At 43.1% G+C, this 18135-nt stretch overlaps 2 protein-coding genes across 6 annotated transcripts in view; one reads left to right on the forward strand and one right to left on the reverse strand.

Moving 5' to 3' along the window:
* Positions 1-1961, forward strand: part of LOC106613839 (long-chain-fatty-acid--CoA ligase ACSBG2) — a 40501-nt gene extending 38540 nt beyond the window's left edge. For all 4 annotated transcript variants that reach the window (XM_082956828.1, XM_014216499.3, XM_014216498.3 and 1 more), the window contains exon 15: positions 106-1961. In XM_082956828.1, the coding sequence (XP_082812954.1) occupies positions 106-224 (119 nt within the window). In that variant the 3' untranslated portion in view covers positions 225-1961. The remainder of the gene's footprint in view (positions 1-105) is intronic.
* A 781-nt stretch (positions 1962-2742) lies between these two features.
* Positions 2743-18135, reverse strand: part of LOC106613842 (protein ENL) — a 33053-nt gene continuing 17660 nt past the window's right edge. The window contains exons 5-11 of one of the 2 annotated variants that reach the window (XM_082956831.1): positions 17927-18052; positions 9393-10116; positions 9119-9230; positions 8627-8726; positions 8235-8303; positions 7864-7935; positions 2743-7417 (exon numbers count right to left, since the gene is read on the reverse strand). In XM_082956831.1, the coding sequence (XP_082812957.1) occupies positions 7289-7417; positions 7864-7935; positions 8235-8303; positions 8627-8726; positions 9119-9230; positions 9393-10116; positions 17927-18052 (1332 nt within the window). In that variant the 3' untranslated portion in view covers positions 2743-7288. Of the gene's footprint in view, positions 7418-7863; positions 7936-8225; positions 8304-8626; positions 8727-9118; positions 9231-9392; positions 10117-17926; positions 18053-18135 lie in introns of both variants that reach the window. The other variant, XM_082956830.1, reaches the window with a different exon arrangement.

Consider the following 18135-nt stretch of genomic DNA (forward strand, 5'->3'; position numbering starts at 1 on the left):
ACAGACCATGTCGTCACTCTGTAGTTTTCCCCATCTATCCAGTGGCGGGTGTTGAGCATAACAGCAGGATTTATATGGCCGACTCAGTCTCGTTCTCTCTCTCAGGCCCCACTATGAAGCTGAAGAGGCCGGTGGTCATGAAGATGTACAAAGAGCAAGTAGAGAATTTCTACAAAGAGGTGGTGACTCCAAGTACCCCTGATAACTCCATGCCCCCCAAATAGGCATGGGACAATAGCCCCTGCAGAGCAATTCAGAGAAACACTACAAAAGACATGCAGAAAGAACAGTCTCTTAGACAACCACTCCTTGTTCAGTTACTGTTTCTCTCCTGTGAATTTTTTTTGCTAGCTTCCTCCTTTCGTTATTGGGTTTTGTTTACATTTGTGGGTGTTGTAAAGAAAAAAAATAAGTAAGAACATCCATGAGAAGCCATTGTAAGCCTTTAGGATTTTTTAAAGATGAGTTGTTGATAAGCTGATTTCAACTATTTATTTTGTATTATTGTGATGAAGAACAATAATATATGATAGATGAAGTACAGTTGTACGTGATGAGGCATTGTTAATTTACTGTGATACTTGCAAATAAATTGCATAGAATCCAAAAAGTCCATAGGACATGGTAGTAGAATTTTTGGGTAAAATGTTACTATTTTTCTTTTTGCCAAAGTCAGAAATTACTTGGACCAAATACACACATTGGATGATAAATAATTATTACATCCAGTGATCCCTGGTCTGGATTAAAAATAAGACATGAAGTAAAATGACAGGGAAAGAAAACACTGAACATATCATTGTCCTATTTATTATTATTGTATTGTTTTTCTGTCTGGTTTTGAGTTTGATGAAAGTGTGTCTATCATTGTGTCGTAGCTCCTAAATCGTGCAGTTCTGCAATAAAAACAAGAGAAGCCCTGGGACGTCCAATGAAAATTAAGTTGTAGATTTAGTTAATTCCTTGGCGCCATAAGCACATGGCACAATGTTGAACTTCTGCACCTACCTTACCTGAAAGAGCATCCAAATCTTTCTTCATGCTACAGAACCATATCATTCAAGCCATATTAGTTTAGCCATGTTATGTACTCTGAAAGTCTATGACACAGCCTGGTCTTGTTGGAATGTTTTGGATCGATTGTGTAAAATTGCTGTGACCATTTGTTAAATACTGTAAATATGTTTTGCTTACATTTCCTCTTCTCTGGTCTTTATTTGGACCATTTTATTACATAATGTTTTCAGAGAACCTGTTCGTCTACAGATCATCAGTCTTGTCTTTAAGTGTGAGAAATCCACCACTTTCCTCATGCAGACGTGTGTGATGAGAAAAGATTTGTCCTTGCACCACTGAATGTCTTTCTGAAAACCGGTTCATTACATGTTCTCTGGGGTAACTAATCTAAACAAGACGACACAGAATTTAATAGCATTTCGAAATAAGCATTCATCCTGAAACATTGTAGATACAAGGTATGGATTGGTGTTCTCTTATTACATTGCAAATACTCTCCCTAAACACACGCATGCTGAGTGGAATTTTGAAAACCATGTATCTCTCTGCTACCTACTGTACATGTTAGGAGAACTTGGACTTCTGTGTCTTATTGCTGGTTGTGAATTTTGGCCATTTGAGTTAGTACTTGCAAAACATAATCCCAGGTACATTGGAATAGGAAGAAATTAGTTTGTTTTGTGATTAAGACTTTTGCTTCAGGTACCTTTTGATGAAATACTTGAATTTGAAGAGCTGTTTAAAACAAAGTCATAATACTAATGAAATCCAAAGATCCCATTTGTAAACAATTGCCACTAACATGCCATTGTCTCAGACGAAAGTGAGCAGGTCAAGCAGTTTGTAGATGTTAGAGGGCTTCCATATTCAGAGAGAAGCTCAACAACTGGAGACCCATGTTGATGTTCAGGAAGACCTGTAAATAAACTATTAGCTTACCCAGAGTGACCTTGTAGTGTGTTTGTCGAATTAAGTTGTGTACAGAATCAAACAGAGAAAATGAAGGATCAGTATTCTTTTCCCCAACTGATTTCTGCCTTCCTGCAGAATTCACTGGTGTCAGATTTCTGTTGATGCTTGTACTGGCATAAAGACATACTGAAGAGCTGTAGCTACTGCAACTAGCCAGTCACAGCTCCATACCAAGGAAGCCCCAAGTCAACTTAACACCAGGATGACTTTGAGCTGTTGGAAAAACCAGTTTTTTTTTACATACAAATCAATCGCTTCAAATACAAGACAGTTCATGACTGCCAACTAAAGACATACCGGTTTTACCTGCACCTCTGAGCTTAAGCGCTTTTCTTGTATTGGGTGGGGAAGAAACCGGAGTGTTCCGTATGTGACCTAGCTGGGAAATAAGTTATTTATTCTGTAATATTAAGAGCAGTTATGTAGTTCTTGTTGCATAATCTTCAATTAGATGGTAGCTATTTAAGATTATTTTCAGATAGAAACATACAGTACCAGGTAGCCACTTAAGGTATTAAAAACGAGATTGGGGGGGAGAGAGAAACACCCTAATAACTGCAAAAGCTCTTAGAAAAACTACAAAGCATAATTGCATGTATAAAACAATGGAATCTATAAGCCTTGTCAGCATAACCTTTTGAACTCTGCAGTGCCCTATTCACCCCACAATCTGCTTAACATGAATGACCTCCACAACTTCACCCCATCCAGAGTTCAGAAGTTCAAACTGGTCAACTAAAAGCCACGAACACAGACAGTACTCAATTACTTTATTAATATGATTTCAAAATAAAAAATGACTTGTCCTTATTACAACTTGCATTATATGGCCACATGGTGGCATCGTATGCCAAGTTTAAAATACAACATTTTGTTGTTCAGCCCAAGGTAGCATTAACCAAATAAATGGAACACATTTTAGCCCCCCCAAGCAAACCCTCCCCTGATAAATAAATACAGCCAACCCCGTCCCCGACAACCATTGACACAGGAAACGGCCCTCTGCACATGCCCCCTCAAATTCCTAACAGCATCAGAAGGAACAGCCACCATTTGCTGCTTTTTGTCTTTGTATCTTGTTAAAATCCACAGTAGATGGTCTACCTTTGCTTAATTACACAAACACACACTCCACCAGTCAAAAGTTTTAGAACCTCATTCAAGGGTTTTTCTTTGACTATTTTCTACCTTGTAGAATAATAGTGAAGACATCACAACTATGGAATCATGTAGCAACCAAGGAAGTGTTAAACAAATCAAAATATACTTTATAGTTGAGATTCTTCAAAGTAGCCACCCTTTGCCTTGCATTCTCTCAACCAGCTTCATGAGGTAGTCACCTGGAATGCATTTCAATTAAAAGATGTGCCTTGTTAAAAGTTCATTTGTAGAATTTCTTTCCTTCTTAATGCATTTGAGCCAATCAGTTGTGTTGTGACAAGGTAGGGGTGGTATACAGAAGATAGCCCTATTTAGTAAAAGACCAAGTCCATATTATGACAAGAACAGCTCAAATAAGCAAAGAAAAACAACAGTCCATCATTACTTTAAGACATGAATGTCAGTTAATAAGGAACATTAAGAACTTTGAAAGTTTCTTCAAGTGTAGTCGCAAGAACCATCAAGCGCTATGATGAAACTGGCTCTCATGAGGACTGCCACAGGAATGGAAGACCCAGAGTTACCTCTGCTACAGAGGATATGTTCATTAGAGTTACCAGCCTCAGAAATTGCAGCCCAAATAAACACTTCAGAGTTCAAGTAACAGACATCTCAACATCAACTGTTCAGAGGAGACTGTGTGAATCAGACCTTCATGGTCTAATTGCTGCAAAGAAACCACTACGAAAACAACATCAATAAGAAGAGGCTTGGGCCAAGAAACACAAGCAATGGACATTAGACCAGTGGAAATCTGTCCTTTGACCTGGAGTCCAAATGGGAGATTGTTGGTTCCAACCGCCGTGTCTTGTGAGATGCAGAGTAGGTAAACGGATGATCTCTGCACGTGTGGTTCCCACCGTAAAGCATGGAGGTGGTGTTATGGTGTGGGGGTGCTTTGCTGGTGACACTGTCAGCGATTTATTTAGAATTCAAGGCACACTTAACCAGCATGCCTACCACAGCATTCTGCAGCTATACGCCATCCCATCTGGTTTGGGCTTAGTGGGACTATCATTTGTTTTTCAACAGGACAATGACCCAACACACCTCCAGGCTGTGTAAGGGCTATTTTACTAAGAAGGAGAGTGATGGAGTGCTGCATCAGATGACCTGGCCTCCACAATCCCCCTGACCTCAACCAAATTGAGATGGTTTGGGATGAGTCGAACCACAGAGTGATGGAAAAGCAGCCAACAAGTGCTCAGCATATGTGGGAACTCCTTCAAGACTGTTGGAAAAGCATTCCAGGTGAAGCTGGTTGAGAAAATACCAATTGTGTGCAAAGCTGTCATCAAGGCAAAGAGTTGCTAAGTGTTTAGCACTTTTTTGGTTACTACATGATTCCATATGTGTTATTTCATAGTTTTGATGTCTTCACTATTATTCTACAATGTAGAAAATAGTAAAAATAATAAATCCTTGAATGAGTAGGTGTTTTAACTTTTGACTGGTAGTGTATATTGATATAGATTCAATTGAAATGCTTCCTTCCACTGTAGTATCTTTTCCTATGGTGTTATTGTTTAACAGTTTAAGGGATCGCACTTGGATAAAAATACAGATAAATATTGAACCAATGAGAGGGTGACAGTTTGTGCCTGGGCTTCGTAACCATGCCTCATAGAGTACGGACAAATAGAACACTGCCTCATACCTTTGAGTTAAAAATACTCAAATTATAATAGGACATACACACAAAAATACTTCTTCTCACTGAAAAGTCCACCTTTTCCTCCTTGATGAACATATACTGGATGATATAGACTTGGTTAGCTCATACATCAAACATATTCCCAACACCTGTTCCATGGTGTTCAACTGCAACAACGATGATACACAATACAACATTCAGGGAAGTTCTCCATGGCGCTACATTAGGCCTAAAAGAACACAATTGACAGCATGTTTCTGTATGTATAATAACACATGCCAACACAAATAAAAACTATTAAATAATTTAAAAAAAGGTTGGCAAAAAAAATCTATTCATGTTGTATTGCATGTAAATATTGTATAAAATTCTTAAAAATACAGTTTAGATTATTACTTAAGTACTGAAGTCACCACAGCCAAAAGTGCAGAGGTACATAAATAAAAGATTGACTGTTGGTAGACGGTTGGTGGTGCTTCTCTATGGAAGAGCTGCACAGAGCTGCCTGCCACTCAACCCTTCAGCCCCCACCCACCCACCCTCATATTCACACACACGAGGACAAGAACGTTCCTCTCGCTTGACACACACAACCCATCCCACTCACACAGTTGCAAAGTACATCTTTTAAAAATCACTGGCAGGGATGTTGACATAGGCACAGCCAGACAAATAAAGGGGTGGTGGACAGAGCAGAGTGGATGCAGAGAGGAACTTAAGGCAGTTGTTGTTTCACTCTAGAACAGACCCACACATTCAGACCTCAACACCACAGCACCCTCACAGAGGAGAAGAAGGGGCAGAGAGCTGTGTGTGCACTTTGCAGGCCCAGGCAACAGAACAGACACAACTATTAAAGCTATTATCATCAAAATAAATACAGCTGTTCACTAGGTGAAACAGAAAGAAAGTGAGGGGGAGCACCCGAAGAGAAAACTTTACCGTTAGTCTGAGTGTGAAACCACAGTGGACGTGAAGGCTAGAGGGGCCCCAGTTAGAGAAACATGCCTAGCTGGCTGACTGACTGCGGCCTGGTCTGGCACTGACCCTATCCATAGAAAACTAAACCTCAGACAACACAATATCAGCTATACAACCATTCATATTAGGATCTGGAAAGAAACAAGGCAAAGTACCACTGCTGATGAACAGATGAGTCTTAGGATTTCTGGAAGGCTTGTGTTCCTAATAATAGCAGAGACAGAGCACTGGAAGAAGCCTCCAATTTGCAGAGAAACCCCCACTGGGAGGATCAACTGATTTTAAGAGGGCACTTATGATAAATGGAGTTTCAGGCTTCCCAATGAACACTTAGTCAGGAGAGGGACTTTGCTCTTTAACCAGTGTCAGTGGGCCCTCACACTGGCCAACGCATAAAGGCACTGAGAGGATAACAGGTTTGTTGCTAGCCCTAGAAAATGAACAGTAATACATTCATACATAGCTCACAGGTATCTGAATCGCAATCCCCCAATACTCCAAACTTATCAGTACAATAATAAAATGTAAAAAAGTGTGGACCCTTTTTTTGTGTGGGGGGGGGGGGGGGGGGGGGGTCTATGGCTACGGCTTTTTACCCCCCACCACTTAAAAGGCCATTCAGAAGTGATCCTCCACAGCTATTTCCCCTAGCTGTTGAGCCCTTTCATGCACATCGAGATGGAAGGAGGGAGGGACGTTTGAACTGACAAGAGCTGAACCCCATCCAGAACACTACCACCAACAGGCACATACACAACTTAGTGCCGGCGTGTGTAGAGACACCCTGGCATGGGACCCAAATGCCTCTCACTGTGTGTGTGTGTGTGTGTGTGTGTGTGTGTGTGTGTGTGTGTAAGGGCTGTTGCTCCAGCTAGCTTAAAGAACACTGAAAAAGTGACTAATCAAAGACATCCCCCCCTAAAGCCTCTGAAATGCTCACAGACACACTCTCACACACACACACACACTCTCCCTCACACACACACACGAATGCATGCATAGACAGGAATATTCCTACAGAGAAATTAACTCCAGCAGAGATGAGGGGGAGGGGAGGAGTGTTGTGCCGGGTAAGAGAGTGTGAGTGGGGAGGAATGAGAGGAGGAGGGAAGTATTGGGTTTGCAATGGCTAGAAGTGAGGCGAGAGGGGGAGGGAGAGGAGAGTGGTCGCATTCCACAGTTCTGCACACAGGCTGCTCTGCTGCTCTCCATAAGAAACATATATAATACATCTCTTGCCAGTCCCAGGCCAGCTCCTCTAGTCTGGTCCTCTAGTCCAGGTTAGAGGGACAGTGGCATAGCTGCTCTGACCTCATCCTCTACTCCCTCGTCCTGTTCCTCCATTCTCCAGCAAATAGTGAAAGTGTGTGTTCTGTTGTTATTCTATGGTTCCTCTCTGTAGCTCTGCTACAGCTCCACCTCCCCAGTGGGGGTCCAGGGGCTGAGGAGAGACAGCAGCCCAGCACCAGCCCCGCCGCGGTCCTCTGCGCTGCAGGCTTCCTGTCACGTGGCCGTGGTCTCCAGGCAGCTCTGTAGTTTGCGGACGGTCAACTCGTCCAGAGAGAACAGGTCAAAGTCAAAGGTGGTGTTGGTCACGTTGAAGTGGCCCGTCTCCTCGATCAGATTCACTATCTGGGGAGGAGAGGAGAGTAATACTGGGTCTTAGATGAACATAAAACCACTATCTGGGGAGGAGAGGAGAGTAATACTGGGTCTTAGATGAACATAAAACCACTATCTGGGGAGGAGAGGAGAGTAATACTGGGTCTTAGATGAACATAAAACCACTATCTGGGGAGGAGAGGAGAGTAATACTGGGTCTTAGATGAACATAAAACCACTATCTGGGGAGGAGAGGAGAGTAATACTGGGTCTTAGATGAACATAAAACCACTATCTGGGGAGGAGAGGAGAGTAATACCCGGTCTTAGATGAACATAAAACCACATTGAACAGACAAAACAGTGTGACCTGTGACATGATAAAGGTATGATAACAGCGGACTAAAAAGTTAGTTTTACAACACATGTATACGCCACACACTTACATATGTGAACACAACACAACCACACACATACCTGCTGTAGGACGTTGCGCTCCCTCAGAGCCATTAGTCTGCGGTGGAGGTCCACCAGCTCCTCTGTGTAGGCCTGAAGAGGATAGTGGAGGACTGCTTAGTCAGTTAACTAGTATTAAAACCACTCCATTCAGTATGTGATTACTGATTAACCAGTATTGTCTACTGCATCTGAGTGAGTTTTACACCAGGAAGAATGTGGAGTGACAAGCTGGCAGTGATATCTAGAATAGTGGTGATAAAGCAGTACTGTAGAATTTGAACTAGAGTATATTGAACCCTGCACTGGTAATATAATTACTTGATACAGATGTTTGAACACAAGAGAAATAAGAAAAAAGGTAATAAAGTGTGTATATTTACCCTTCCTACCTTGTCGTATCCCTTCTTCAGCACCTTCTCTGGGCGGCTGCAGATGTCCGGGCTCTTCCTGCCCAAGACCTGCTCAGACAACACAGAGGGATAAACAGAGAGAGATGGAAGGGGAGGACAGAGGGATAAACAGATCAGAATGGGAAGGATGGTGCTTTAGGAGAGCAAATATTAATACCACACAGTCTGCGTGTGGTGCTAGGAACACTTCTGGGAATACAGAACCCACTGCTTAGCCATCAATGGTAACTACCGTTAATGACCGAAACGTCAACACAGTACATGTGCAGAAGGTAAAGTTGGATGCGTGAGTAACAATCCTTAATGATGCCACTTCAGAGCGACAATGGAGAAAGCCGTCCTGGGAGAGATCCTCAGAGTCTGTGTTTTACCTTGTTATTGGAGGAGCTGTGTTTCTGTGGAGGCGGCGCCGGGTCTCGACTGGGGCGGTGCGAGCCTTCACTGCTGTCACTCTCGCTGTCCAGGCTCAGTCTGACAGGGAACAGGAGGGCAAAGGTCAGACAGCGCTCATTGTGCCCTGTTTAGCACAGGGAGCCTGGGTTTGTGGGTGGGAACAAATGTTTTGGTGAAGGGATTAGCTTCAAATCTGGGTTTGTGTTCACTCAACTCCGACTATATAAATCTTTACAGATTTCCTTCAAAAACGATGTAACACCTATAAACAACAGCGAACACATGTATGGGCTTATGTGCTACAAATACTGACCCACTGTGTCTCATAACAAACATCCATAGCTAAAGATAACCAGTGAAAAATTATTGGAGAAGCATCATAGGTGAAAAGAATGAGAGCAACAAACTTGGAGATATATGGAGCATTAGAGAGAGAATGAGAGAGAATGAGAGAGGAGACAGAATCTTACCGAGAGTCACGGTTGGGCGGGTTGGTCTTGACAGGCGTCCCTTCCTCTGAGCTGCTGTCATCATCATCTGACCCCTCTGACTGTAGGTCCTCCACCATAGAGCGCAGCGGGCCTCGAGTAGATTTACACACCAATAGAGAACATTTGCTAAAACGTACATGTACGCATCACAACCATCAACTAAACATCTGGATAGCTTAGTATAAAAGAAAAACAAACAAGAAATCTCCAATGGATGTAGATCCCAGTCAAGAGATGGTCATAGAGGACTTACCTTGGCCTTGTTTCTGTCCAGGCTCAAAATCAGACTCTGAGCTGGAGTCAGAGCTGGAGCTGGAGTTAGAGGGACTGGAGGGGACTGACTGCTCTGATTTGGAGGAGGCTTCATCCTCAGAGTTGGAGTCGTCAGACTCAGGCAGTTTCTTGGGCTCCTTGGCCTCCTGAGTGTCGGCCTTGCTGCTCTTGGGCCAGCGGCCTTTCTCCTTGGGGGGTTTCTTCTCTGGGTAGCCTGGGATGACTGAAGATGATGAAGAGACCCGGGGAGAGGCTCCGGTGAAGGGCACTGCAGCTGCCCCCTTAGATCCCTCTGAGCTGCCCTTCTTTGGCTTCTTGGCGCTGGGTTTGGGAGACTCCGCGGTGGAAGGCCGCTTCCCGGGGGCTTTGGGCTCCAGTGGGCCCCCTCCCCCAGCCCCCCCTCCTTTGGGGGACATGCCCTCCATCTTGGCCTCCTTTAGTGTCAGTTTGGGCTCTTTGAAGGCGGCCTTGGGAAGGACCTTGCCCTCGTCTTTCACTTTGATCTCCACTGGCTTCTTGGAAGAGGAGGATGAGGGCTCACGGGCGCTCTTGCTGCTGCCCCCTCCTCCCCCGTCGCGGTCGCTGTCACCCTTTGACGCTGCCTTGCTCTCAGAGTCTTTGCGGGGGCGTTCGCGGTGCTCCTTGGTCAGCTTGTGGGGCTTGGGTCCCTTACTGCTGCCTCCACTGCCTTCTTTACTGGGCTCCTAAAGACAAGGACAATAGGATGATATTAAACACACAATCACTTTCAAATGGTGTGCTGGATTGGAATAATACGTAGTAGAGTGAAGTAGGGCCCATACGCTCCACCACATACACATCTTTATTTGTTGACAATCAAGAAAGCTAAGAGCATTTAAGTGTGCTTACTCTCTCTATATTGTCTACACTGAGAGTACAAAATAGTAAGGACACGTGCTCTTTCTATGATATAGGCTGACCAGGTGAAAGCGATTATCTCTTATTGATGTCACTTGTTTATTCCACTTCAGATCAGTGTAGATGAAGGGGAGGAGATCAGTTAAAAGAAGGATTTTTAACTTGAGACAGATTGTGAAAAAGCAAGACAAAAGATTTAAGTGCTATTTAACGGAGTATTGTAGTAGGTGCCAGGCACACCGGTTTGTGTCAAGAGCTGCACGCTGCTGGGTTTTTCACGCTCAACCGTTTCCCATGTGTATCAAGAATGGTCCGCCACCCAAAGAACATCCAGCCAACTTGACAACTGTGCGAAGCACTGGGGCAGTCTAAAGCACTGCATCTCAGTGCTAGATGAGTCACTACAGACCCTGGTGTGACTCCAGGCTGGGGGGGGGTGCAACTCAATATTAGGAAGGTGTCCTTAGTGTTTTGTACACTCAGTGATACAGTATATTCATCAGTGGAGGCTCCATCCTCCTCAGTGAATTTCATTTAAAAAAAATTGTAAACCAATATTTAAAAAAATCCTTTTTAGATGAAACTATACTAAATATATTCACGTCACCAAATAATTGATTAAAACACATAGTTTTTCCATGAATAGCTACAGTAGCCTCAACAGCAGTCTGTACGGTAGCACCATGGTGTAGCCGGTGGACAGGTAGCTTCTGTCGTCCTCTGGGTACATTGACTTTAATACAAAACCTAGTAGGCTCATGGCCCTCAACCTCTTCCATAGACTTACAATGTAATTATGACAACGTCTGGAGGACGTCCTCCAACTTATCAGCGCTCTTGCAGCATGAACTGATCAGAGAATGAATCTAGTACTGAAAGCATAAGCTACAGCTTGCTAGCATTGCAGTGCATAAAATGTGGTAGGTAGTTGACTCAGAGAGAAAAATAGTTTAACAGTTTTGAAAAAAATGAATTTCTTCCCAAAAGAGAGTCATTTCTTTTCACTTTCTTAGCTAGCAAATGCAGCTAGCTACTTTAGCCTACTGAAAAACCTTGCTCAAACAAAGGAATTCTATGTTAGCTAGCTGGCTATGACTATCCAACACAACACTGAAACGCTTCCAAGTCAAGGTAAGCTTTTGGTTTTACAAATGTATTGCCTCCGGGGCCCGCTGGTGCAACTGCAAAACTGCTTACTGATTGTATACTAACGTTATCGCATGATTGTAGCGGGTTTACTAACGCGTTAGTTCTATTAGCTATGTTGACTATGACGTTACTTTAGCTAATATGGTGACAACGATGTAGGCTGTGTGAACCGGTTATGATATGGTTTGCCTGAAAGGTTTTTTCACCTGGCCACATACAGCTGATGTGCATTGAAGTCCGCAAGCGAAGGGAAAAAAAGATGAGAAAAGGGATACAATGTGGCTGCTATGAAAGTGAACTGTGTTTATGCGTGATCAGGGGTGTATTCATTCTGCCGATTCTGTTGAAAGTTTCTTAAAATGGAAGCAAGCATAATGGCGATAAACATACCAGAATTTGAAACTCTCGTTTGTAACTGTTGGACTAATGGTTACACCCTAGATCAGCTAGATGCAGGCAAGAGTGTGCAAGGTGGTATTAAATGTGTCACTATGTTGTGCAATTTCATTCACAGGCTAGGTTGCAGCAACCTCATGATGGGAATAAGGAAAATGTGAGTATCATATAGTAGCCTAAACCTATCACTGTTACATTGTACTGGGTGAATGGAATATAAATGACAGTCATTCAATATGCTGTAATAGAAGTAAGGCAACGTTCATGAAAAAAAAGTGTCTCATCTTAAAACGACACCGACCACCACTGGCATGCAGTTGAAGTGGGAAGTTAACATACACCTTAGCCAAAAGCATTTAAACTCAGTTTCACAATTCCTGACATTTAATCCTAGTAAAAATTCCCTGTCCTAGGTCAGTTAGGATCACCACTTTATTTTAAGAATGTGAAATGTAAGAATAATAGTAGAGAGAATGATTTATTTCAGCTTGTATTTCTTTCATCACATTCCCAGTGGGTCAGAAGTTTACATACACTCAATTAGTATTTGGTAGCATTGTCTTTAAATTGTTTAACTTAGGTCAAACGTTTCAGGTAGCCTTCCACAAGCTTCCCACAAAAAGTTGGGTGAATTTTGGCCCATTGCTCCTGACAGAGCTGGTGTAACTGAGTTAGGTTTGTAGGCCTCCTTGCTCACACATGCTTTTTCAGTTCTGCACACAAATTTTCTATAGGATTGAGGTCAGGGCTTTGTGATGGCCACTCCAATACCTTGACTTTGTTGTCCTTAAACCATTTTGCCACAAGTTTGGAAGTATGCTTGGGGTCACTGTTCATTTGGAAGACCCATTTGCGACCAAGCTTTAACTTCCTGACTGATGTCTTGAGATGTTGCTTCAATATATCCACAATTTTCCCCCTTCATGATGCCATCTATTTTGTGAAGTGCACCAGTCCCTCCTGCAGCAAAGCACCCCCACAACATGATGCTGCCACCCCCGTGCTTCATGGTTGGGATGGTGTTCTTCGGTTTGCAAGCCTCCCCCTTTTTTCTCCAAACATAACGATGGTCATTACGGCCAAACAGTTATATTTTTGTTTCATCAGACCAGAGGACATTTCTCCAAAAAATACAATCTGTCCGTAGTCTGGCTTTTTATGGCGGTTTTGGAACAGTGGCTTCTTCCTTGCTGAGCGGCCTTTCAGGTTATGTCGATATAGGACTCGTTTTACTGTGGATACCTTTGTACCCGTTTCCTCCAGCATCTTCACAAGGTCCTTTGCTGTTCTGGGATTGATTTGCACTTTTCGCACCAAAGTACGTTCATCTCTAGGAGACAAAACGCGTCTCCGTCCTGAGCGGTATGACAGCTGCGTGGTCCCATGGTGTTTATGCTTGCGTACTATTGTTTGTACAGATGAACGTGGTACCTTCAGGTGTTGGGAAATTGCTCCCAAGGATGAACCAGACTTGTGGAGGCCATGATGTCAAGCAAAGAGGCACTGAGTTTGAAGGTAGGCCTTGAAATACATCCACAGGTACATAGGCTAATTTACAAAATTTGAGTCAATCAGAAGCTTCTAAAGCCATGGCATCATTTTCTGGAATCTTCCAAGCTGTTTAACCTGTCTGGGCTAGGGGGCAGTATTTTCACGGCCGGATGAAAAACGTACCCAATTTAAACAGGTTACTACTCTGGCCCAGAAACTAGAATATGCATATTATTAGTAGATTTGGATAGAAAACACTCTGAAGTTTCTAAAACTGTTTGAATGGTGTCTGAGTATAACAGAACTCATATGGCAGGCAAAAACCTGAGAAAAATCCAAGCAGGAAGTGGAAAGTCAGAATTGTAGTTCTTTTGATTCTCTATCAAAGCTACAGTGTCTGTGGGGGGACGTTGCACTTCCTAAGGCTTCCATTGGCTGTCTAAAGCCTTCAGAAAGTGGTTTGAGCATTCTCCTGTCACTGGGCAGATAATAGGAGCTCAGTTTCTGAGTGGCCTGCCTGGCAACAAAGGGATTGGATATGCGCCGTCACACGAGCACGCCGTTCCTTCTTTTTCTTCTTGAATGAATATGCTATTGTCCGGTTGGAATATTATCGCAATTTTACGTTAAAAATACCATAAAGATTGATTTTAAACAGCGTTTGACATGCTTTAAGTACGGTAATGGAACATTTTGACTTTCTCTGGTTCCGCGCTCGCGCGTTATGCCTTTGGATAAGTGATCTGTACGCACGAACAAAACGGAGGTATTTGTACATAAATGTGGATTATTTCGAACAAAAACAACATTTCTTGTGGAAGTAGCAGTCCTGGGAGTGCATTCTGACGAAGATCAGCAAAGGTAAGACAATATTTCTAATACTAATTCTGAGTTTAGGTTGCCTTGAACTTGGAGGGTGTCTGAATAGCTCACCGTGATGGCTGAGCTATGTACTCAGAATATTGAAAAATGTGCTTTCTCCGTAAAGTTATTTTAAAATCTGACACAGCGGTTGCATCCAGGAGTAGTCTATCTATAATTCTTCAAATAATTGTTATATATTTTGTCAACGTTTTTTGTAAATTGATGTGCACATTTACCAGACGTTTTGGTGGGAATACATTTTCTGGATATAAATATGAACTTTATCGAACAAAACATACATGTATTGTGTAACATAATGTCCTAGGAGTGTCATCTGATGAAGATCAAAGGTTAGTGCTTCATTTAGCTGTGTTTTGGGTTTTATTGACACATGTCCTTGCTTGGAAAATGGCTGTGTGATTATTTTTGTCTATGTACTCTCCTAACATAATCTAATGTTTTGCTTTCGCTGTAAAGCCTTTTTGAAATCGGACAATGTGGTTACATCAAGGAGAAGTGTATCTTTAAAATGGTGTAAAATAGTTGTATGTTTGAGAAAGTTGAATGATGACATTTTGTTGTTTTTGAATTTGCCGCCCTGATATTTCACTGGCTGTGTCCCGCAGGTGGGACGCTTCCCACGTAGCCCATAGAAGTTAAAAAGGCACAGTCAACTTAGTGTATGGAAACTTCTGATCCACTAGAATTGTGAAACAGTGAATTACAAGTGAAATAATCTGTCTGTAAACAATTGTCGGAAAAATTGTCAGGCACAAAGTAGATGTCCTACCGACTTGCCAAAACTATAGTTTGTTAACCTCTTACATCTAGACGTTCCGCTAGCGGAACACCTGCTCCAATATCCAATGATAGGCGTGGCGCGAATTACAAATTCCTCTAAAATACAAAAACTATTTCACAGCATTTTAAAGACAAGACTCTCCTTTATCTAACCACACTGTCCGATTTCAAAAAGGCTTTACAGCGAAAGCAAAACATTAGATTATGTCAGCAGAGTACCCAGCCAGAAATAATCAGACACCCATTTTTCAAGCTAGCATATGTCATAAAAAACAAAACCACAGCTAAATGCAGCACTAACCTTTGATGATCTTCATCAGATGACACACCTAGGACATTATGTTATACAATACATGCATGTTTTGTTCAATCAAGTTCATATTTATATCAAAAACCAGCTTTTTACATTAGCATGTGACGTTCAGAACTAGCATACCCACCGCAAACCTCCGGTGAATTTACTAAATTACTCACGATAAACGTTCACAAAAAACATAACAATTATTTTAAGAATTATAGATACAGAACTCCTTTGTGCAATCGAGGTGTCCGATTTTAAAATAGCTTTTCAGTGAAAGCACATTTTGCAATATTCTGAGTAGATAGCCCAGCCATCACGGCTAGCTATTTAGACACCCAGCAAATGTAGCACTCATCAAAGTCAGATTTACTATAAGAAAAATGTTATTACCTTTGCTGTCTTCGTCAGAATGCACTCCCAGGACTGCTACTTCAATAACAAATGTTGGTTTGGTTCAAAATAATCCATAGTTATATCCAAACAGCAGCGTTTTGTTTGTGCGTTCAAGACACTATCCGAAGTGTAAATAAGGGTCACGAGCATGGCGCATTTCGTGACAAAAGATTTCTAAATATTCCATTACCGTACTCTGAAGCATGTCAACCGCTGTTTAAAATAAATTTTTATGCCATTTTTCTCATAAAAAAAGCGATAATATTCCGACCGGGAATCTGCGTTTAGGTAAACAGACGAAAGAAAACAAAGCATGGGGTCGACGCGGGCACGAGCCTGAGTCTCACAGTACTGTAACCAGCCACTATCCAAACGCGCTACTTTTTTTCAGCCAGAGCCTGCAAAGCCACGATTCAGCTTTTTGCCGCCTTCTGAGAGCCCATGGGAGCCGTAGGAAGTGTCACGTAACAGCAGAGATTGTCTGTCGTTCTCCACCCTGTCGTTCTCCACCAACATCAAGGCGGTGACCCGATCCTGTAGGTTCATGCTCTACAACATTCGCAGAGTACGACCCTGCCTCACACAGGAAGCGGCGCAGGTCCTAATCCAGGCACTTGTCATCTCCCGTCTGGATTATTGCAACTCGCTGTTGGCTGGGCTCCCTGCCTGTGCCATTAAACCCCTACAACTCATCCAGAACGCCGCAGCCCGTCTGGTGTTCAACCTTCCCAAGTTCTCTCACGTCACCCCGCTCCTCCGCTCTCTCCACTGGCTTCCAGTCGAAGCTCGCATCCGCTACAAGACCATGGTGCTTGCCTACGGAGCTGTGAGGGGAACGGCACCTCCGTACCTTCAGGCTCTGATCAGGCCCTACACCCAAACAAGGGCACTCCGTTCATCCACCTCTGGCCTGCTCGCCTCCCTACCTCTGAGGAAGAACAGTTCCCGCTCAGCCCAGTCAAAACTGTTCGCTGCTCTGGCACCCCAATGGTGGAACAAGCTCCCTCACGACGCCAGGACAGCGGAGTCAATCACCACCTTCCGGAGACACCTGAAACCCCACCTCTTCAAGGAATACCTGGGATAGGATAAAGTAATCCTTCTAACCCCCCCCCTTAAAAGATTTAGATGCACTATTGTAAAGTGGTTGTTCCACTGGATATTATAGGTGAATGCACCAATTTGTAAGTCGCTCTGGATAAGAGCGTCTGCTAAATGACTAAAATGTAATGTAATGTAAATGTCTGTAATGGATAGAGATAATCAAGAAGGGCAAGAAATTGTTAGACAGGGCACTTCCTGCATGGAATCTTCTCAGGTTTTGGCCTGCCAAATGAGTTCTGTTATACTCACAGACACCATTCAAACAGTTTTAGAAACTTTGGAGTGTTTTCTATCCAAAGCTAATAATTATATGCATATTCTAGTTTCTGGGCAGGAGTAATAATCAGATTTAAATCGGGTACGTTTTTTATCCGGCTGTGAAAAATACTGCCCCCTAGCCATAACAGGTTAACAAGATATTTGTGGAGTGGTTGAAAAACAAGTTAATGACTCCAACCTAAGTGTATGTAAACTTCCGACTTCAACTGTATCTATATTTTTAACCAGGCAAGTCAGTTAAGAACAAATTCGTATTTACAATGACGGCCTACAGGGGAACAGTGGGTTTATTAACTGCCTTGTGCAGGGGCAGATTTTCACCTTGTCAGCTTGGGGATTCAATCCAGCAACCTTCCGGTTACTGGCCCAACGCTCTAACCACTAGGCTACCTGCCACCCCATATATCCTTCAGAGAACCCAGCTGATCCAGCACTACCCTAATCACTCCACTGTCAATGCACGCTTAGCCAAAGGCCCACCAGAGAACTGCCATTCACCTTGTGTCATTCTTATCATTCCACAACATGCATGTACGTATCCATACGCAAAACATAGATCGTCTACGTTAATACTATGATAATTCAACAGATTTGATGTTTTTAATCATGCCTGTGTATTTGGGATGATCCGTGACCCAGAACATGGAGCGGAAATCCAGCTGGATTAATGAAAGGATCACATTATATGATTAAAAGCTGGGGGAACAAAAGACACACACACACACACACACACAGGGTTTCCCATCCCTTATCTCAACTGTACTCTACTCTCCTATCCTCTGCTGTATTGACTGGTTGAGCAATATGTTACACATTCCTACTCCTTATCAGTGTAGTAGGCGAGGCATGGTGCTAACCTTTGACCCGTGGGAGGTCTTGGTCTTCTTGGGGTCTGAGAAGGCAGACAGTGGGATGGTGGGGAGCATGGGGTAGTCTGGACTGGGCCTCGACACCGCCTCCGTCCCTTCCGGCACCACCATGACCTGAGAGACAGAGAGGCAGAAGAGTGAGGACAAACAACAACACGGTACATTCTCTCTTGCCATTCCACTACAACACTCCCCAC

This window comes from Salmo salar, chromosome 10, assembly GCF_965601325.2.
Source record: "Salmo salar chromosome 10, fSalSal1, whole genome shotgun sequence".
Lineage (NCBI taxonomy): Eukaryota > Metazoa > Chordata > Actinopteri > Salmoniformes > Salmonidae > Salmo > Salmo salar.